At 38.0% G+C, this 22,780-nt stretch overlaps 1 protein-coding gene across 1 annotated transcript in view; it reads right to left on the bottom strand.

Moving 5' to 3' along the window:
* The window catches only part of LOC103142510 (calretinin-like), a 22,889-nt gene extending 870 nt beyond the window's left edge, over window positions 1-22,019 (bottom strand). The window contains exons 1-10 of the mRNA XM_007558606.2: window positions 21,771-22,019; window positions 17,857-17,933; window positions 17,683-17,772; window positions 14,547-14,627; window positions 11,378-11,434; window positions 8,500-8,577; window positions 6,318-6,373; window positions 6,132-6,171; window positions 5,816-5,869; window positions 1,485-1,553 (exon numbers count right to left, since the gene is read on the bottom strand). Of these exons, the coding sequence (XP_007558668.1) occupies window positions 1,485-1,553; window positions 5,816-5,869; window positions 6,132-6,171; window positions 6,318-6,373; window positions 8,500-8,577; window positions 11,378-11,434; window positions 14,547-14,627; window positions 17,683-17,772; window positions 17,857-17,933; window positions 21,771-21,864 (696 nt within the window). The 5' untranslated portion in view covers window positions 21,865-22,019. The remainder of the gene's footprint in view (window positions 1-1,484; window positions 1,554-5,815; window positions 5,870-6,131; window positions 6,172-6,317; window positions 6,374-8,499; window positions 8,578-11,377; window positions 11,435-14,546; window positions 14,628-17,682; window positions 17,773-17,856; window positions 17,934-21,770) is intronic.
* Between the last annotated feature and the right edge of the window lie 761 nt (window positions 22,020-22,780).

Genomic DNA, 22,780 nt, shown 5'->3' on the forward strand with positions numbered 1-22,780 from the left:
TATATATATATAAGACCCTTAAGACTGGGCACCGTAAGGCTGTGAGCTCTGAGCTATAACTTTTTGATCCTGAGAAAAACCTAAAACTTAATTTTAAAAACTTAATTAAAAACTTAATTTTTAGACAATCATTTTTCCTTTCTCCTGCTTTCTGGATTCAAAGGAGTTTTTTTCCCCTTGTTATTTTTGCTAAATACCAGGTTTATTTTTGCAACTTTTCCGAAAAGAAAAAGAAAATATTAAATAGTCTCCAACATTCTAGAACAACATACAAACTGAGTGCATTTCAAAATATTTTACTAAAAATACAAGAAACCAATAGCAATCTGTGAACACCAGCATTTTATACATAAACGTGTGAAAAATGTCAAAATAAAACATCTAAATTTTTAACTAAGAAAGTAAAGTATTTGCCTGGTTACTAAGGTAATTTTACCTTTTCTGTGTTTTTTTTTTTTACATCTGCATCCACACAAAAACCATCAGAAATGCTGTTACCCACAATATGCCCCATGTTATGGCAGTACATGGCAATAATCTCAACATTAGCCCATCAAAAACGTAATTGTTTTTAACAATGATGAAATCTACACAGCTGTTTGGGAGTTAATAAAATGTCCAAACTCACCAGATTGTCTCCATTTTACACTATATTTGTGTATCTGTGAAAATGCCTGCTTGAAAACGTAAAAAAACTGAAGCTTCTAGGTCTAAGCGTTTCATCAGGTTTTAGCCCTTAGTGTTGATGCTTGAAATGAAATGAAATCTGATTAACTGCGCATCTTTCAGGTAGAAATTTGTTTAAGTCAACTCAGGTTCATTGTAGACAATAAATGATATATATTGTCCCTTGAGTGAGTTCTGCATGTTCTCTGAGGTCTCAATAAGTAACTCGTTACAAGTACTAGCATTACTGTAGTTTAGTTAGTTTACACTTTTTAGGTCAGAGTACCCAGAGAGAAAATCTACAAATCTAACCATGTATCAGACTTGCAGCTCTGCACGGTGAATGTATTGTTCATCACTTTCTTGTAATGTTGATCGAACTTCAATTGAAAGTACTTGTTGTTATAGTTTTCTGAGAAATTCTAAATATTGAATTTTTTTAATAATTTTTTTATTTTTATTTTTTTTATTTTTTGGCTCTTCTCAACAAATCCTGGACTCCGACGATAAACAGTTAATGAGGTTGGATGTCTTGCTGGTACCAGTAAAGCTTTTGATCTGAGCTTCTGGAGCGCTGAGATCAGAGCACTCAAACATATGAATCACATGCAGCATGTTCAGTTATACAGGCTTAATGTGCTTAGCATAGTTTTAAGCATATCAGGAAGAAAAATGATGGCGGAGAAATGTTATTACGGCCCTGAAGACTAAGCTAATGTTTGAACTTGCATGGCCAGCTGAGCTGTGCACAGACACGGTGTGGACTGATGGACCTAAATCACTTAACAGAATGCAAGACATCCATATCCGTCTCTTACCTTCTTGGTCTGGTACAGGTCTCGTAGGAGAGCTTCCAACTCTTGCTCATCAATGTAGCCATTCCCGTCCTGGCAAGGAATCAAAGTAAACAACACATTATTGGTATTTTCAACTCAAGACGTTCAGAAAAGGTTTTCAAAGACAAAACAGACAATGTGACAACGTGCATGCTCATTCTTGCTAATTTTTTTTTTTAATTTGTCCTTTTCTTTTCTTACACTAGCTTAATCCCGTTTAGGCTGGCAGGGTGGATGTAGAGGTACCTATCTTCACTCACTCATTGGCAAGAGAAGGAGACTAATTAAATAAAAGTTAATTGTCCACCAAAGAACCGCAACATCAAAAGGACTAAAGGAAATGCTGCTACTTCTTTTGCTAGCCCACAATGTTTTTCACTGAAAACTTACATCCTCATACGTACCAACCTACAAAACGTTGCAGACCGAGCTAAGTAGCATGACCAATTAAAAAGGACAAATAAAGCACTATAAAATATAAATTCTTTGTGTCTGTGAACTCATTACAATGATCATTGCAGATGAAGGTCGAACTAAACCATAAGTGTGAGTTTGTTCTTGTCAGGTCTTGTGAGTTTTTCCTCCTTGTCACATCAAAATATGTTCTTGTTTTTTATGAGCTATGTTTTTTTTCCCAACAGAAACCAGCAAATTCAAGAAAATATTTCCAAAATATCACATTGAAGTCCTGATCATTAGGCCTTTAGGATCTTTTGGCCTTGTTGTCAACAGTTTGTCACATATGCACCTGCTTCTTTAGCTTAATCTGTTACAGATCCAGAGATAGATCAGTTTCACACATGGAAATCAGGATTTTAGACCCTCCGAAGAGATGACCAAAGATATATTAGCTGAAAACTAGACTTATGGTAACTGGATGAAGATCTAGTAGTTTCTTATTTTAGGTCTTTAGACCAGTCTTTTTTTTTTTAAGCCTCAACATTTTGTTTGTCAAATCATTGTCTAATTTGTAACATCTGCTGTCAAGTTCGAGCCTAAAAGCGCTACATTTCAATGAATAAGTGCTTAAATTGCAGATATTTAACATGCAAGAAAATGGACAAAAAATTATGATTATTTTGAGAATTTAAAATGTTTAGTTCTTAATTAGTTTAATTTATTTGCTTGATGGTTCTGGGCTACCACTATTAAAGACATTGTGATTGGTCTGCTGTGTAACTGCTGTGCATATTAATCAATCAGATGGGATTTACACAGTGAGCCAGAGTGGGATGAAAATTATTTCTATAACGAAATGCAAAGTGCCTAAACATTTACTGAAATATTAATTAATATTTAGAACATATTGTGATTAAATTGGTACCTATGCATTCAATAGGTTTTAAAGATTTATGCAAATATTTAGACATTTTTATTTATTCTTTTATTTTTTTACTTTTTAAATTTTATGAGAAATTATAAAAACAACTGCCTAAATTTGAAGAAATACTTTGAGAGCAATCAAATAACTGGAGAGCTACAGGCAACTGATGAGGCTGCACAATTATTTTTACAACTTTTTTCATAGATAAATAGAATCTACTAAAAATGTTTAGTTCAACATAAATTATTTTCCTGTTAATTGACCAGTACTTTGCATTCATCTTAATTTTGTAATAAACAGGAAACTTTTCTCAGAAGCAAACTTTGACTAAAACAACAAATGATAAAAAAATCAAAAAAAAAATCAGTAAACTGTATACTTAACATTTTATTTTTTCAGATCTACAATAAATTGCAGAACTCACACTACTTTTGGTTTGTTTTGATAAACTCTAGCGTGTTTGGTTTATTTCCTGAACAGACAAAATAATAAAGCTCAGGATTTAAAAAAAAAAAAAAAAAAAAGGTCTATAAATGCTTTCAACTTGATGATTTTGGCAAAGAGAGACCCAAAATATTTTGTTCCCTGCATGCTTTTGCTCTGACTGGTTTGTTTTTCCAGACTTTCTTGCTCAGCCACATTCAGGATTTTATGGCGAAATCATGAATGTACCAGCCTTTCCATTCACAATAACGTGAAGAGGGTTAGCTGTAAAGCCAATATTGAGCCTGTTTGCTAATTAATGAGTTATGTCTCACGGTGGTGTTTATAGGGTTTCGGGCCAGGAGATAAGTCTGTGTTACTGGAAGTCTGCCATTGGCAAACAACGTCGAGCCGCGATCTGTTCAACTGGGCTCAGTCTCAAGATGACTTCAGAGCAGTGAATCCTGCCAGTCCTTTAAAAAGAGATGCTCTTTGATGTTGACACAGCCAGTTTGAAGTGTACCAGATTTGGGGAATAAAATTTGAATTCTATTTATTCCCCACTTTAAGGATAAAAGGACCTGGCACTCTGCGGCGTTACGAGAAACACAGTCACATTAAATATCCGAGTGTCTGTCTAAGCTGTGGGCAATCTTGGATTTTGAAGGGATGTGGGTACCCTGAGACACGTCAGAGTCCAGCTGACAGTCCACAGACTCAGCACCAGCGACTGCAGCAGCCAGCATTTATATTTATCACGAGAGGAAATGCGTCCAGTAATTTTAAGTATGTACTCCATAACTTTTAAGTATATACACCAAACAATGAGAGATGGAACAGCTAAACAGGGGGTTATGGCTTCTCTTCCCACCCCCACTGTGTACAGAAAACATTTATTAAAAATAAATAACAGACATTGCCATAAAACAGTCATGGAAAAATGACTGTATATTCCTACTATAATAATACTGCAAGAAATGTTTAAATTCTGCAGGAATGGAGGCTTGACAGCCGTTCTCTGTTGTGAACAAACAAGATGAGGATATGAAGCAACATCTATTTTATTTAGATTTTTTTTTTTGTCCCCAAAATACACTCTACTTTGTGATATTTAGATATTTTTATATGCGCCAACTTTAACAAGAACAAACAGTGTGCTTATATAAAATAAATTCTACATTTTTGCAAATGTCATATTTCTCAGACAACCGGTGTATTTTGAAGATTTCCTCAACACAGCAAACAAAAAAATAAATAAATAAATATTTCTTTGTTTCCAAAAGGAACCATTAAATATTTCATGACTTAGTGAAATCAATGCAGCTGATCCAGCACAGGTAGGAGTGGAATATACCTCAGATCCCAGTTTTTTATAACGCCTATAAGGAATATGGAAAACACCCACAACGACTAAGACTTGAGCCAAGTCAAAAACCAATGCCGTGTCACATTAAATTGAAATCTTTATTTCCCCCAAAACCTGACTCAGTCTTTCTACAATCTACAATAGCACATCCCTGGCTTCACAAAGCTGATAGCGAACCGTAAACAATAAAAATGATTTAGCAGCTGTATTGTAAAGCTCCACTCCCCTCTGCCTTGCATCATATCCCTCGCTGCTGTCCTTCCCAACAGATTTACCTCTGTTTTGGAAAATAAGTAAAACCGCAGCTGAACAACCGTGAGCTGTTTACACAGGGACAGGTGCACCTGCCCTAACTCATTTCCCTAGGTGGACGAAAAGACCTTAAACAAGAAATTTGCATATTCATTAATTTAACAAAAAAACTGCAACAAAACAAACAATATTCATACACACATTTGACAGAGAATGTTCAACATGTCCATGCAGGGACAGCTCAGCTTTTACACAAAGTACAAGCATTTATTCCCACACAACTTAAATAAATTGCATACTTTCATTCAGTCACCTCTGTGTCCAAAGCTCAGGGGGCTTCAGTCGCAGATAACACCCGCCTATATATGACTCAGCCTCACTGTACACTGAATTTTCTCTGGGAAAATGCAGAATGTAATCAACCAGAGCATCTGGCAGGGTTCCTGCAGACTTCAGGAACTTACGTTTAGAGTCTTGGGATATTTTTATGACTCTAGCTTCGGATTATAAAACCTGGGAATTTCAGAAGCATCGTCACTTAAAAAGAGAACAGTGCTGAGGAGCGCTTCTTGATCACCAGGCTAAATATGAATTAAATTAACAGAGGCATATTCCTTATTTATTTAATCAACATATTGAGTTGCCGTTGTCATGATATCAGCATGTTTAATGCTGAAACCACAAATGAGTGGTTTGTTACCAATATTTGTTAGCCTGCCATATCTCAAGTGCCACAGAGTCACATTTTGCATAGCATTAATATATTTGGATAGATCGCTAGACTCTAACTTCCCTAGCTGACAGGCTAAAGCTCACAGAGATCGGTGGAGTCATTATATGTGAAGGTAAATAAAGACAGACATCAGGAAAATGTAGGTTAGCTATGACAGAAATAGCATCATGGCTGATAAAACTGATTAATGGAAAGTGAAAACAAATGCCACCTACCTTATCATAGTAATTGAAGATGGAATTGAACTGCTCAGAGGTCAGTTTCACACCCTGTAAATAAAACACAGAACGCAAAAAAAAAAAATATATATATATATATAAACACTGTGCTGAAATAAAAGCATGAGCATGTATAACTTACTAATATGTAAAAATAAATAATTAAAGATAACTTAATATAGATGAAAAACTGTAATTGTGTAAATAAATAATTCATACAAAGACTGCTCAGTTATACATTTCTTAAATTGGTGTTTGTTACTGAAACACAGTTTTGAGGAAACCACTGTGCTGGTGGTTTTTCTTTCCATACCTGGAATTTAAGAAGGAAATTCTCCTGGACAGGGAGGAGCCTGTGGGGGCGGGGGAGAAAGGATTTAATTAGCGGACGTAGTGGTCGCTTAATTATTTAAATCAGACGGCGGAGAATGAACGTCGGGAGGAAATGTGTTTTAACTTTTAATATTGTGAAGAGAATTAAGTAAAAACTGCGTATTACCTTGCCATCTCTGAGAGACCCAGCTTTCCATCTCCATTCAGATCAAACATCCTGAGCTGCAGAACAATACAGAAACGAAAAGCACTAAAACATATAAATTGTGGATCAAATCTAAAGCAGAACCAGCGAAGGTACAAGCTTTGACGTCATTGTAAAATTGAGCAAACATTTGCTGTTACAGCTTTAAAACACTAATAGCCTATGCCTTCTTGGCTTGTTTTTTTTTTTTTATTCATTTACATTTGACCAACAACTCCAGAACATTGTATATTTAGGGATCTTCTGTAAAGTGCAAAAGTCCAAGCCAAAAGATGACATTTTAATACATTTCCAAATGTTAACCAAATTAGTTATTCGGTTAGCTGCATTTGTACTCTGTCTGTAAATTGATACAAAACTAATTGTTTTGAATTGTGACATTTTGGCCTTATGAACATTTTAGATGAAATGGGGTTTTATATATGATGTAGCCCGGTTGATAAATGAAGCACCTTTTTCTTTTTGTATCAGTCGACAGTAGCGCTCCTAAGTTTTGCTGACAATGTTCAGCTAGATAAGTATTTTTCTCCTTTTGTTAAGATGTTAATTAACATTCTTCAGTCTTTCCTTTCAAAGGAACTCCACTTTTCTATAGTATGCCTTTACAGTGAAAGTGGCGCCAGCAACATGTATAGGACAGTGGCACCAAAGTTGTGAAACATTAATAGACACATCCTCAGTTGATTTAATCTTTTGCAGCAACTGTAGAGGAACAATGGGCTTATCCGAGCATTGAGGAGATTGCTTGTAAAAGTCAGATTAGCTTCGGGGTTTTTGAGGAGCAGATGTTACCGCATCTGGGCTGAAGACAACCTGCAGAGAATAATGGGTCACCACCACTCTGCTGCACATCACTGCTGTCACCAAAACAGCAAAGCTCTGACGTCCAGCAGAGCAGATGGACAGTAGGAACGCTCCTTGAATTATTTCTCATTTTGTGATGTTATGCTCACTTTTGTGACAGACAAGGACAAAGTAGCTCATAATTGTGAAGTTGAAGAACAAGGATATATGGTTTTCAATATATATTTTTTCTTTTACAAAAAGGTGCATTTCTACAAATCCTCCTCTTTTCCTGCTGCAGTTTATAGTCTTCAGGCTGTCTGTATCTCCTCTATGCAACTAGAGACCGGACATTTAATCGTGGATCTTTGTAAAATAGCTCTACCTTATTTAGGTTTCCTGAAGTACATCTATGAACCCTTCCACTACAGCTCTGGCTTTATGTTTAGGGTCTCTGTTCAGCTAGAAGTCAAACCTCAACCTCAACCCCACGTCTTTTCCAGCCTCTTATCAGTCTTCTTCTAATATTCTCTTGCCTCCCATCATCCCATCAACTCTAACTAGTTTCCTTGTCCTGCAAAAAAAAAAAAAAAAAAAGCATGATGCCTCAATCATGGGTCTTCGAGATGATGTGCTGAGCGAGTTTCCGTCCATGCACAAAGTTTTGCACTGAGGCCCCCTGCAAGTTTAGCAGCTTAGCAGGACAATCATGTCTTTTTTTTGACAGATTAAAACATGTTCTGGTGGACTTTTAAAGTTTGGGAAACTGTTTAGAACTGGATCCTGCTTTCAGCAACTCAACCATCTTAATCCTGGTGTGTGTAATGTGTCCCTTCCTCTTCATGGTGCTGTTGTCCACTAAAGATCACTAACAAACCCCTAAAGCCTTTTTACAAAACTCCTGAATTATGCTGAGATTAAATTACGCACAGCTGCACTCTGTTTACTAAGTAGGTGTTTGAAAGCATTTGGTTGTGTTGGGTTTGTGCTGGATTTAAATGAACAGCTAGAAATGCACAGCACATTTTTGTTGTTGTTGTAAAACAATTTTGAAAACCAAGTTTTCTTTTCCTTCCACCTAATAATGATACACAACTTTGTGTTGGTCTATCACAAAATAAAACAACAAAAAAAGAGAAAAACTCAATATGTAAAATAAATTGAAGGCTGACTGTGTACAGTCATTTGAGAAAACTCCTCTAGAAAGTCAATTTATTTTTTGAAAGAATTTTCACTTAGGGTAAAACTTGAAACCTTTGTGCTATAGAGCTAAAAAAAAAAAAAAAAGTCATGCAGCTCCACTGTAAATTGAAGAGTAGTGCAGTATGTGTATTTACACATGAGACAAAGAAAGTCTTACTATGGTCTGTGTGTACTCCTGCAGCTTCTGTTCATCATAGTGTCTGTTTGCCTTTTCCAGCAGGTCTGACAGAAAGCCCTATAAATGGATGCAGATCAGGAGAAAAACAAAACCAAAGATGATCCGTCTGGTTATCATCACATTGGCAAGATATTAAGATTAAAAAAAAAAATTGTTTTGTTTACCCTGAATTTTAATTCACATAGTTTTTGAAATGTAAAAGTGCCATCTAAATATACATCATAACATAATTTATTGAATAAAACTTAAAGCAAAAGAAGGAATGAAGACACAGCCACTAAAAAATGACAAAAAAATAGTGAAATGGTATTTTCTTTTTTTTTTTGGTTTAAAAAGTATTTGCAAACACAGTATTGCAGCCTTTTAAGCCACAAAGCGTCACACTGAACCTTATTGTATAACTTGATTCAATATTTTCCATGCCTGCTCTCAATTATGCGGTGAGACGCATGTCTGGCGCCTGGCATCTCATCTGCAATTTTCCACAGTTTTCAAAAAGCCACACCTGAGTAACTCATCTGCACCTGGTCAGCTGGAAGAAATGCGACACTGGAAACAACCCAAGCAGCATCTGCACATGTCAGTCGCCGACCCCAATAAGGCACAGCTCCCCAGAGAATAGCGTGGCCTTTTATAACATTTCAGCCAACGTTGTAAAAGAGGTGTTGAAGTAAATAACATGTGCGTAATCTGCAACACCTTTTGCGTCTAAATCGACACCCGATGGGGGGACGGGGGGAAGCTCTGGGGAATTTCCTCTGGATCAGCTGCTGAAGTCTCATGTGTAAACCGGTTAACTGTTTTTTGCTCGACTCATAGCGTAGGCTTACATTGCTACAAATGAATATTAAAAAGAATTAGTGGGATTTAAAAAAAAAAAAAAAAAAATGGAGTTAAAATATTCAGCCTGTGTCCCATTCAGTAGATTAAATTTAAAACCAAAGTTAGGTCAAGCAGGCATTTCTGTTGGCTAGGCTGTAAGCAGATTACAGGTACTGTCGATGAAATGAACACATTCAAGAAAGCAGATCAGAAACTTTAAGTTGCTGAGCGCATTCGATGACAATTATCTCTGTGTATGTTTGAAAGGTGAGGAGAGCGATTCCTTCTCACAAGACAGTAAATGTAGGCTGCTGTACGACTACGAGCAAGAACAGACTATTGACAATTTCATGGAGGGAGATATTAGGGCAGGGTTACAGTGTATGGACTCCTCTTTACAAAGATAATGGATGCTTAATAGATCAAAGGTGAAATACCGCAGGCACTGATCTATTGAGATGTGGAAAATGTGATTTGATTAGGCGAGTCCTCCTTCGCCATGTTCTCAACATGGGAATGAGTTAGGATGAAGTGAGAATGTTTTCAGTCTCAATGCATCACCCAGATACTGGGTATGTGTTGAGATGCTTCGGATCGTTGCAGATCTAGGAAGAAGCTATTCTACGTTGTTTTCATGATGCTCCAAGATCTTGCATCTCACACCCACACAGTCAAGTTTCCCCACATAAGTTGAGTCGTGAGACGCATTAAGTTAAACATAAAAAGGAATAATAAAGCCAAAAATAATGTAACTGAAATATGTTTGTGCAATTCAATTTCTTTTAAAGGTGCAATTTGTTCCATGCAGTGACATCTAGTGATGCAATAGGCACGTTGCATCCAGCTTGACTCAACGGAGCAGAACCGCTTAAATTCAGTAGAGCGATATTATATACCGGGAATAATTAACGTAAACTAGAAAATGTAATCTATGAAATTTTGACAAAGGAAATGGAGTGTAAACCTAGCTGTGTTTGGTGTTATTTAAACTCCTTCCACATATGATTTTTGTCACTTTTTCACCAGTGCTAGATCGAGAAACCTGCACACAAATTAAATTTAAAAGTCAATTACATCAGAATTGCATCTTCTCAGTTACAACAAGGTTGTCACTTTGCCCTTTTGAAACACTTGAGTTGATCCAAGCACCAAAAAGCAATTAGCAGCTAGGCTAATGTGCTACCACTTGTGCTTTCATTTATTTCTATATTTCTTCCTAATTAGAGGAGGACTGGTCCTCCAGAGTTTACACCATTCTTTTAAATGGCATTTTCAACTGACTCATCTAATAATTTGTCTGATCCATTGTGGTATAATTATTCTCAAAAGTCATGCATGTGGGACCAGGTTCAACGCAGAGTGATGAGTGTTAGTGGAGTTGTATATTTGTGGAAGAGCATTTTTGTCCCATGAGTGAGCAGAACTGTCTCTATGGGACACCTGGGTTCAGAGAAATAAAATAATCCCCTGAGAGCTTGCTTTGACTGCTCTTAATTTAAAAAAAATAAAAATAAAAATCATAATCAAACTTCATATATATTTTGTAATCATATGCTCTTGTTTGTTTTTGGTTAACAAGGCAATTATAATTTACCTAAATGTAACGTTATTTCAATCAAAATGAAAAAAAAAAATGATACTGACACAGAAAAATGTTACAGACTGTTTTCTGATACATTCGTTAGTTTGTGTTTATTTGTGCGAACAACATGCATTAACATGCAGAAGCGGAGTGCAACATAAGCATACGTGGATACATTCACACATTGTGGTCTGATGAGTACATTTGAAGCACGAATTAAGAACAACAAAAGCAATATGAGGAGAAATCCCTCTAAATGATTACAGCTTAGGGTCCTGTTAATGTTTGGTCATGTGGAAGTAACAGTGAGTGAAGGAGGGAAGGAATAAAAACAAAAACAAAGCATAAGTATGACAATGGAGGAATATGAACAAACACAATGAACTACTCTGAGGTTGATGATAAGAACTATTTCTCAATGATTTTAATGTGTTGATGAGCATATCCATTTACCTTCAGCTCATTCGCTTCAATGTAGCCGCTGCGATCTGTATCATATCGCCTCCACGCCTGAGAGAAAATCAAACAAATGTTTTAGTTGAAAGGATTTTTTTCCCAGCATTGATGCAGAGAAATTCATCTCCACAGTGTTCTGCATCTCCTCTGTTTGAATAAATTCTCTCTAATCGACCCCCCGCCCCCCACCCCACTTGTGCACCAAGGGTTTCACTTTTCTCCAGTGCAGAAGAGCATAAATCGTTGCAGAGGGGACGATTTGAAAAGCCTGAGCCATTACTGTAATCACACTGTTTCCAATACAATCCCTATCGCCCACATGCAGGGCATGGGGCAACATGAAAGAGAGGAAAGAGAAAGTCATTTTAATGAATGTTTTAATCTAGCAGCTGTCCCTGTCCAAAGAAGGGCTCCTTATCAAAGATGGATGGCTTCTCCTCCTCCTCCTCCTCCTTCTCTGCTCCTCCTCTGAGCTCTGCAGAGAGGAGTTACAGTGGCGTTATCCATTATATATGACTCTGAAAATAGAAGTTTCTGCTTCCTCATTCTAACCCTTTAAAAACCTTTACGCCCCCTCCTGCCCTCCCCTCTTCCTTCAACAAAGACTGATTAATCCCCCTCTCCAAAAACTCTAACCCCTCAACTTCTCATCAGCGTTTCATTTGCGGTCCCCCTTTTTTATCCCAGCTTTCCCTCTCACTTGCCCTTTTATATCGTTCTCCTCCATACCTTCCCTCTCCTTCATTTTCCTCCCTTTACTTGAATATTTCCTCTTGGTGTGACACGACAGGCGAGGACCCACACATGTAATTGGTTTCTAATTGCCTCGGCTCTTTCAATGCAAACGGGTCGAACATAAAATCTGCCATTTTATCCAACTGTGGTCTCACGACGTGCTTCCTGAAAATTAAATATTCTGTGTTAGTTTCTTGGAAGCCCTTTCTGTTGCTCCACTGGTGGTTTCTTATTGAAAAATTTAGAGCAGCACTCAAACTGGGGGACATTTTTATATAAAGTAGTGTCTAAGAAATGAAACTTTCCCTTTATAGGCTTTGAGTATGAACAGTAACTCCACCGTCTGACTAATAGAAATATTTTACAGGACTTATTTTTCTGTATAGCTGACAAAGACAGGTGATTTAGAGCAACATCAGCAATGAGAATTTTATGCTTGGCATGTATAAATTCTACAAAAACGGAGAAATCGAGGCTAAAATTGGGATGTATCTGGTCTGAAAGTGAAAGATTTCAATGTCTAAACTGAGTTTTAAGATGTTCTTTTTTTTTTTTTTGGCAGACACACCAAAAAACCCCCCAGGATTGACATGGGAGCCTCCTGACTTCAAGCTTGCCATCTTAACCCACTGAGCTAAAGAACTACAGCTTTGAAAGTTTTAGTACAGGCACTTTTATGTGTTCTTGTGATTGGCTCGTTGTCATTTCTGTACAATTGGTTGATTTTTTTTTTTCCTAACAGAAAGAGATTCAACTCAGTTCTTAAATTGTCTGAGAAACATCCGGCCAGAGCTTCAACACTTCAAATGTCTTTTTGGTCGCTATCTCACTTTTATCCTCATTCTCGCTCTCTTTTAAACATCTGACACAAATAATAAACATTAACGGTTGTATTTTGCTGTTTAGTAACCGCTTGACACTTTGCGCAATTTTCCTACAACAACAGGTGAATAGTCTGGTATTTTCCATCATGTAGTGGCACAGCCATAATAGCTGTCTTGCACAGTGTAACAGTGTGCACTGAGCTTTAGGCAGCTTTTGCATAAGGACCACTGTGACATGGGAAGACGATGTCAAGCCACAGAGGAGGCAGACGCAGAGCCGAGTTGGCAAATAGGTGTGAATGTGGGACAGAACTCCTTTAAAGCCAACATCATTGCTGTCATTCACAGCTTCCTCTCTGCTGACCTCTTTCATAAAAAGCACTTCCTTGCAGAATGAGGCCGGCTCCAGTGGTTGACTTATTAGAACGGCGAGGTGGCTCATCCTTCTTCTCCTAATAAGGATCCATATTGTTAGAAGGTCTCCTCATCCTGCAAGGAAGTGACATTCAATGCTAATTGGCCAAGAACTTCTTTGAATTACTTGAAGTCAGACCAGGACTCCTTCTTTAAGGCCCAAGTCCTCCAAATCTTGCTGGTTCATATCATGGCAGCGTATCAACACAAACATCCACATTGTGAAGGGGTGACATTTAATCATACTCTCCAGTTTAATGGCCAAGTGTAACATGTTGCTCAGTCTTGTTTTTCTTTTTCAACATCAGGACATCAGTGTCCTTAAACGGCTTCAGTAAAATGAAGAGGTTGTTTATGGTTTTGTACTCTCTCACTGAATACTGTAACCAACCTTACTCTGTCCACAAATTTCCTGCCGTAGCGTATTTTTTTAATTTATTTTTTAAAACGCTACATATATTCTGCTGATTATTCCTACAGGACACTATGGTGATGGGAGTTTAGGATTCTCCAGACACATCAGCTCTACTTTTAAACACAAATCCTGGACAATAGCTTGAAAATGCAATAAAATGTTGAAGAACCATGTTTACCATGTAGCTCCGTGTGAGTAACAGATTTAATGTAGCTGGTACTATAATGTATACAATTACAAGTACTACACATGCCACAATTTGAGAAACAAGACATTATTGTTCCTCATATGTATGCCTCTTTTGTGGCTCTGCCATTTTTTCCCCTAGTCCCTCTTTGTGATGTGTCTGCGCTCACCTGACTCTGAGCACAATTTAGATCATTAAAGAAAAGAAAAAAACATACAACTTTAAGACATGTGCAGTCATGTGCAATTGAAGGCGACAGCCTGTGTCTTTTAAATTCAAAGTCCTCCACTTTATGCTGCTAATTGGAACACCATCAACTATCTGAAGGGAATTATTTTATGACATTAGCTGCTGGATGGCGAGAACATGCCGTCTGTCTACAGCTCACTGAGTTCAGCCTACGGTGTTGATTGCTTGAAGTACGTTGGCTCTTATTAATGATCATTTTAATAGAGCAAGAGGGTTCTGTCCAAAAAAAAAAAAAAAAAAAATCCTTAAGAACTGACAAGAACTGACCATTAGGGGCAGGTGCTTTTTTGTGTTAAAAAAAGATCATCATGTCCAGGTAGAAAACTCAAAAGACCCTCTTACCGCCATGAACTCAGTACTGGAGCTGACAAACTGTCTGAAGCAGAGCAAGAAGTTCTCTTCAGTGGGAAGAATCTGGGCCAGCTGGAGAGAAAAAGATGACAGGAAAATGGCAGTGGTGAGCACAAGATGGTGCAGTTCAAGAGAGAGAGAGAGAGAGAGGGGGGAGCTTTTTGTCTGCAAAGCCTCAAATGGGCAACTAAGGAATAAATAATAAAAAAGCATAACCTCAAAAGCTGGGCCATGTCTTCGATGGGAATATTTATTGAAATCCCCCTTCAGCATATTCAGGAAAACACTTTACTGTGGATCTTTATCCGGTGTATTGAACGTTCAATTAATTTTCCTGACGGGAGTCGGCTTATTGATATTTCAGAATCTCTTTCTCTTTGAATCTCAATCTGAATTCACTGACTGCAAGGTGAAGCTCCTGCTTGTACTGGAGGAAAACACACCAACAAGCCTTTTAAGACCCAAATAATGGGTTCTCTCTCTTTTTAAAAAAAAATAGTTTCCCACAATCATCACATAGTATAACATCTTTCGCCTTCTGATTATTGAAGATGTCGTCTGTTTGTCTTGTGAAAATTCCATTTTTATGCAAAACTGGATGCAAGGCAACCACACTGTGTGCACAATAATTAGGCACTTGAGGATTTTGCCCATATCATCATTTTCAGGCATATTTTTTAACTTCAAGATGGATGAAATAAATGCTTAGCGGATTTAATCATCTCTGTGTAAGCAGAGAGGGTGTGGCCTAAGGTAACGAGGTAAGATAAGAGAATCATTAAATGTTTCCTTACGAGTAGTCGAAAGAAACATGTTCAGAAAATAAGATGCAAATTAACTATGATGAGAAAATTTTTTTGTTTTTGTTTAGCTGAATAATAATTATGCACAATAATAACTGCCCAGTGATTGTGCCCATATAGATATTCTCCCAAAAAAGCCAGTACCTCATTTTCACTTTTATAAACATTGATGTTTGATGTTTATTAACCCTTTGGCCATAATGTTTGATGTAATCAGTGATCAACATCCAGCAGCTTTTTTTTTTTTTTCCACTGACGGACGATGGATGTAGTTGAAGCTCATTTATGATGATGCTCAAAAGGCGCTCTGAATTTTTTCCCTTTTTCTTTTTTTGTCGTGATTCTGTGGATGTCAAACACACACGCTTGTTTTTCTAACTGCTGCTAAAGTTAAAGCTCAGCATTACATTCAAATATGCACTGCAGTAATCTAATTTATAGAAGGAGCACACGCTCTGTGTAAAACGGATCCTCAGTTCCAACTGAATATTGAGCCACAGTGTTTTTTTTCCCATCACATGTTGTAAAATGGACATCACTGTAAGTTAGAACGATAGTCGTCAGCATTGCCTCCTTACAAATTTCTTCAGTTTTTCTTTTTTGTTGTTTTTTTTTTCGTCACACTTAAGAGTTTCAGGTTATCAAAATATCAGGCACAGAGAATCTGAGGCAGCAAAATAAGCAGTTTTCAAATGATGAAGAAAAAAAATCTATCCAAACCATCTAACATAGGTGTGTGTGTGACAGCTGACCCTACAGTCACACAGGGATCTGAATGGTAATTGTTTTCTGTTCATCCTTAACATTAGTTTACATATTGATTAGTGAATAGTTTAGATTTTGTATTTTTAAAAATTATTTTCATTAGCTATGACTCTTTAGTTAACTATTTGCAGTGCACACATTTAGTTAACTTTATCTGTCAGTTCTTTATATTTTTGGTAAATGCAATGAATTAATTTCTTTGTTTTGAAGTTACTGTGAAGGTCTGTGAAGAACCCTCACAGTATGGAAAGTAAAATCTTTAAATTTAATAACTGGTCGTGCCAGTTGTTATGCACTCGTGGTAACCGTCGATGAGTTTTGTATCAGTGTGGAGAAATTGTGGCCTACAATTCTTTGCATAATTTGTTTACTTTAGCCACACTGGAAAGTTTGCGAGCATGAATAGTCTGTTCAAGGTCACACTGCCGACTTTGATTTGTCCCCTCCAAAACCTTTAGGGTAATGATTTATTTATTTATTTATTTTTTTGTCACTATCCTTCTGCATAACCCAAGCAAGTTTGAGTTTAAGTTCACAAACCAATAGCTGGGCATTCTCCATCAGGATCTTTTTTTGATAGAGGTTCCATCAATTACAGAAAGTTGTCCATATTGGCAAAGCATTGGCCAGGCCATCACACCGCCACCATGTTTGACTTTCACTAAGATGTTCTTTTTTCTGAAAGGCTGTATCAATTTGACACAAGATGTAACAGGATACATCTTCCAAAAAGTTCTACTTTGTTCCTGTCAGTCCACAGAATATTTTTTGAAAAGTATTCAGTCGTCATCAGGATGGTTTTAGTGAAATGTGAGATGGATATTTGGTTTTCTAATTAGGCAGCAGCTTATAACTTTCCTATAAATGCAGTTGTTTTGTCTCTTTCTTAGCCTGCAGTATTTGACTGCAGTGTGTAACCTACCTTCATCTCATTGGCCAGTCAGTGAAACCCTTGCTGATAGGTTGGAGTGCCATGCGACAGCGACAAAGGTTGAAACATTTTCATCTCTCTTGTGGAGCTTTGCAAGCCCACATGTGCAGGTTTATATCTACAAGACCTACACAAATTTCATATGCCTGAATTACGTGAATGGAAGAGGGCAAGAGATTGTTAACTCATTGTGCACGTTCCATAGGAAATGAATGGAGAGGGACTGATGTTGCCTTGAGTATCAACTCAGACTGATTTACCTTAAAGACTCAAAGACTTTATTTCTCATCTGTTCTCGAATTTCTCTAGTGTATAAGTGTTTTTGCTTACTCCATGTTGTCAGACAGACTCTATTTCTTGACTCTACAGATTAACCAAAGCAATGTGGTTAATTGCAACTAATTCATGATTTAGATCAAATCAAAAATTGAAAACAGCATTTTCTAATTATTTACTTAAGTTGTCTTTGCCTAATATTAAACATGTTGAAACAGGTAAGTGTGACAAAAAAATGAAAACAGATGAAAGCTGCAACCATATCTGAACTAAACGCTTCAGGTTGGTTAGAGGTGTCTCTTCGGTTTACGGCAAGCTTAAACTTTTCTCATTTGGCTCTCGGTACTGATACCTCTGACATCTCGATGCGCCCATCTTTGTTCTTGTCGAACTTCTGCATGAACTCCTTCATCCTTTCTCTGAATGTGGGGTTTGTTGGGTCCTGGAAACATTTAGTTCAGTTATGCTAGTAAAAACTTTTGTGACTGGTGCAGATCTTTGCTGATCTAGTTCTCCTTGAACTCACCACTCCTGCTCCTCGCCGAGCCGTCTCCAGCTCCCTGAAGAAGTTCTCCAGCTCCTTCCCCTCGATGTATCCATTTCCTGAAGAGAAACACACGGGTCTTATGAGCAACATGTGACATCAACCTGATCGCCCCTCCAGCTCTCTGTTTTCACGGGGCTTTGTGTCAGAAAATGCTTTATGCAGATGAGGTGAGTCGGCTTTTAATAGAAAGTTTGGAAAATTAAGATGCATAACCTCCTCTGTGGATATGAATTTGTGCAACTCCAGAAATAATGGACTAATTCATCAGCTATTTTATTATTTAAAGCTAAATTACATCCACCTACAGTCAACCAAGTTGGTAAAAATGACTATTTTTAGCCTCTTGGTCATTATCCTAAATTGAATTAAATCATATTTCTTGGATCCTTATCGCACAAGGCCGTAAAGTTAATCTTCTCTCTCCCTTATCTTGTTTCATTCTCATTCCCAGTGGTCTGATTCTCTGACAGAATCCATTCTAGGGACAAATCGGTCTGATTTGCTTCACCAAGGTATTATGGAAACCTGTGCCAATATTCTATCAGGAGGCGAGGCTGAATGGCTGGACAGATGGCTCCAAACGATGTGACTAGCTGCTTCAATAAAACCCTGGAAGGCAGAGCTGCCTCATTAAGCTCCAACAAAGATGATTATGCCATCCACTTCCTCTCGCTCCAGCTCGCCGTCTTTCTCTGCTGTTTTTACATTTGACTTTTCCTTTCTTCATCCAGCCAACATCTTGGCTTCCTTTGTTCTGTGTATATCAATGTGTGTGTACGTGTGTGTGTGTGTGTGTGCCTGTGATGTTATCAAAACTCATGAATAAAATCTTTGGTTGTTTTTCCGATAGGTGGGACAGTGATGTGCTGCCGCTGAGCTTTTCTTTAGCGTTTTAGAACGAAATGTCCTGCTTGGTAATTAAACAGAGGGATGTGAAGACAATCAAACAAGCCAGTTTTTTTTGGAGGCTTATACTGCGGGAACCTGCCATTGACTTGATGAATACAGTGACAAGAATAATAACCTTTAAAGTTTTTTTGTGCTGTGATTGGTTCACATGCAACTTACTGCAACTGAATAAGATATCGGTGTGTGATGTTAGAGTATGCCAACTCACTTCATATTCCATATTTTAGTCATTCTGGATAAATCCCTATTGGTTGCAAAAAAAAAAAAAAAAAGATCCACAGGATGCTGTGTCACCAGGGCCTCCAGAGACTCTGAAAATGAGGTTTTATTTCTAGTTTTGATGCTAAAACATACGCCGCAACACAATTCAACCTACCAAGAGGGCAGGTGTGCACACTAAGTGAATATTAAAAGCAAATACAACCTGCATTTGCCTTTCAAAGCAGAGGAAACGCTCCATCCATTCAAATGTTTTGTCTTGGGTAAATTCAGGAGCTAGACTTTGCTTTCTCGGTTTCCGTTTACAGGCCACTGAAAAATAATTGACGGCTTAATGCTCTAAAATTAGCTAAGTGAACAGCAGTTGTTTAAATCTTTTTTTTTTTCCTGCTTTGAAGGAGCTGAAGTGAAAAGGCCTGATGGATAGCAGCAGAGAAAGATGAGAGGGGCGCAGTACACAGGAGCTGCAAAAGCAATGCAATCCAGCTGAGATTTGATCCGAGTGCCAATGAGGGAATATGTGCCTCGATCGTCTCTGAACGCTTCGCCTCCTGTGTATTTTTATCTGCAACTTGGAGATGTTTACTCAGTGTGAACAAACAAATTAGTCCTCCTTTCTATTGGCGGAGCCAGGCAACACTTCCAAGTAATGAGAGCAGAAATCAGACACCCGCAGCCAAATCTGCGGATGCTCACTCCTCACTTTTGTTTTGCAAAGCGGCTCGTTGCAAAACAAAATTATGTAAAACAGCAACGAAGAAGTCAAGGCACCTGGAAGGGACTGGTATCTGCCCAATCCAACTGGCCCCACGGAGTAAAACCAATAACTTTCTCTGCTCTCATATGGAGAAATTGGGGTGAAGCTCAGCTGCTGAGCTCCTCCACCACACCCAGCTCCTCACCCCAGCTTGATTTCCCAGCGGAAAACATTTCCGCTTGTATGCAGGCATCAAAAATGAGTGCACAGACAGCAGATTCCCTAGAGTACAAGTGTGTAAAACAAATAGGTGCAGCACCCTTACTTTGTCTGCAGGTGTGTTTTTTGGAGCATCGGGGAGTAGACAGGAATCTGACTCAGATCAGTCTGTTTAGTGGTGATTATTCATTTTTCGCAGCATATGTGTGAAAAAGAAGTTTTGTCCTGCCTTCATCTTAATCAAATTAGCAGTACAGTTATCTTGTGTGTTTTAAATATACAGAAAACCTTCTATTAATCAGTTTAAAGAAAGTTAATTAATGCATCTACACTCCTGGCTATGAGTAAGTTTAACCATCATCACATTGTGACTATAATGTGGTTGACAAATTTATAGGAAGACAAAGGAAACTATTTATGGATTCATGCACATTGTGGTGATATGCAGAGTGGCATAAGACAAAGCAGACAGATCTAACAAGAAATTAGTCAAATTTGTAAATGTAAAAGGATCTGCGTGTGCATGTGTGGTCACCGTGATGGATTATCCTCCATTGTGGTGAATGCAAAAACTTATGAAAATCTTTTCTTGCATGAAATAACAAAGCGCCTGACAAATTGCACTTATAGATTTATTCAACCATTTTCATAACAGTGTCATTTTGCAGCGTTGGGAATGGTTGTTGCCCATTTCCAGCTGTCAGTAGGCAAGAGGAGAATTCACCATTCAAACACAGAGAGGCACAATTATGCAGCGAGAGTGCCTAATTCACCATGTATGTATGTTTTGGGTCTATGGTAAATTGGAATTCCCCTCAAAATGAAAAAAGGACGCAATCTCCATGCAAGAAGTCTGGGAATGGAACCCAGCTTCAAGGAAACAGAACCAACAACTTGCACACCAAAGACAAATAATAATAATAATAATAATAATAATAATAATAATAATAATAATAATAATAATAATAAACGTATTAATAATAAACGTGTAAAGCACAAAGAAAAACATCAATAATTGGAAGCGTAAAGCCAAAGTACAGCTTATGATGAAATGAAAAACACCAACATCGGGGAGTACTTCATGTACCAGCAGGACTTCGCCGAAATGCGCACAGGCTGCGCAAATCAGAGCCAACGGCACAAAAACATTTTAATCGGGTTTAATCTCGAAATCACCACATTTTTCAACTATTTTCACAGTTATGTCACACGACATGATTAAAAATGTTGTCGTAATAAAGAAATGCATTACAACAGACTGTTTTAAGATCAGATGTGAACTTTTTAGATTGGTAAAATATATCATTTTGCGCCACTTCTTACAAAAAAGTAAATATCTTTAAAAAAAAAATTTATACTTTCCCCCTAAAAAGACCCCGCTGAGAGTACTTTTAATAAGTCTTTAATAAACTTAATTTTAATTTCCCCGCGTCAAAAATGACTTTCGGTAAAATTTACAAATCTCTTGATTTGAAGATCTTTTGGCTGATTTGTCACCTCTAAACCTGAAATTGGGTGCAGTTGTCCAATTCAGTTCAATTCAGTTTATTTAACGGGCCAAATTAAGACAAATGTCACTTCAACCCGCCAAGCAATTTGCAAACGGTCAAAATCACAAGTAGATAAATACAATCCAGTTAACTTTAAGTCAATCCAGTCTAATCTAATCACATATTCAGGTCCTATTCCTTCGTCGCAATCCCATCCTAATTATAATACAGCACAATAGAAAACAGTTTATCATTTGTTGTTTATAATAAACAATTCATATGATAAACATATTTTTTTTAAGATTTTGCCTTTTATAAAATTTCCCGTAGAAAAAAAAAGAAAAAAAAAGTAACCCTACCGTCCACATCGAAATGTTTCCAAATATCAAGGAACTGGGACGCGGTGACCTCGGCCAGGTGCAGGTGAGGAGGCTGTTGTGCTTTATTTGCCATGATGATGAAGGTGATGAAGATGACGCTCCTGTGGGATGCTGCTGCAGGTCGGACACCAGTGATGAAAAAGTGACGGAGAGGGGGGAGAAAATCCGCTGCTAACTTTTTTTCGGTGTCTCCGGCTGAAACAAACTCCACACTGTGGCCCCTGCTCGCCGCCCCGCCGCTTTTTAACGGGGGCGCAGGAGCTGCAGCGGCGCCGCACGGCCGCTGGGGGCGCACTGGCAGCATCCATCCGTCTGAGTCAGCGCCTCTCTCAGTGCGCACGTGTGTGTGCTGCCAAGTTGCGCGCAGTTTTGCGATAGGACTGCAGTGGACAGGATGATGTGTGCTGAAGACGCAGATGGATCAACTGTTCTCTTGTTGCATCAGTTTTCCTTTTGCAGCAGCTCCCCTGTGGACGCGGTGTTTTTTGATCTGGTGCGCGCGCGCGCGCGCACGACACCTCTATGTTCCCCGCGTTCTCGTTGAAGGTGTGTGCAAGCGTGCAGCTCCTCTCCAGTGTGTGTGAGAGTCTTCTCAGACTTAATTAGAGCTTCACACACTAATCACATTTCCCACACAGCCCCCAGCCAACGGTGATTAGCCCACATAACAAATGTAAATTATGAAAAAAAAAGACGTGAAGGGGGGAGGGAGGCTTTTTCATTAATGGGCAGTCTAGTGTGGAGGGGACGCAGATTCATGCTCACATATATTTCTTAAACTCATTTACTGCAGGAGGTCATAATATCCAAGATGGAGTAATAATACTGTAATGAGCAGTAGGACTCCCTGAAGCATCTCACTGATCTTCAAACAGATATCATTTCACTTATGGAGCATTATTTATCCAGTTCACATGCGAGCTGAGGCAAAAAAGAAAAAAAAAAAGAAAAAAAAAGTAAAAGAAATTAAGCAGGTCATGCAGACAGCC

Source organism: Poecilia formosa, unplaced genomic scaffold (assembly GCF_000485575.1).
Source record: "Poecilia formosa unplaced genomic scaffold, Poecilia_formosa-5.1.2 Scaffold97, whole genome shotgun sequence".
Lineage (NCBI taxonomy): Eukaryota > Metazoa > Chordata > Actinopteri > Cyprinodontiformes > Poeciliidae > Poecilia > Poecilia formosa.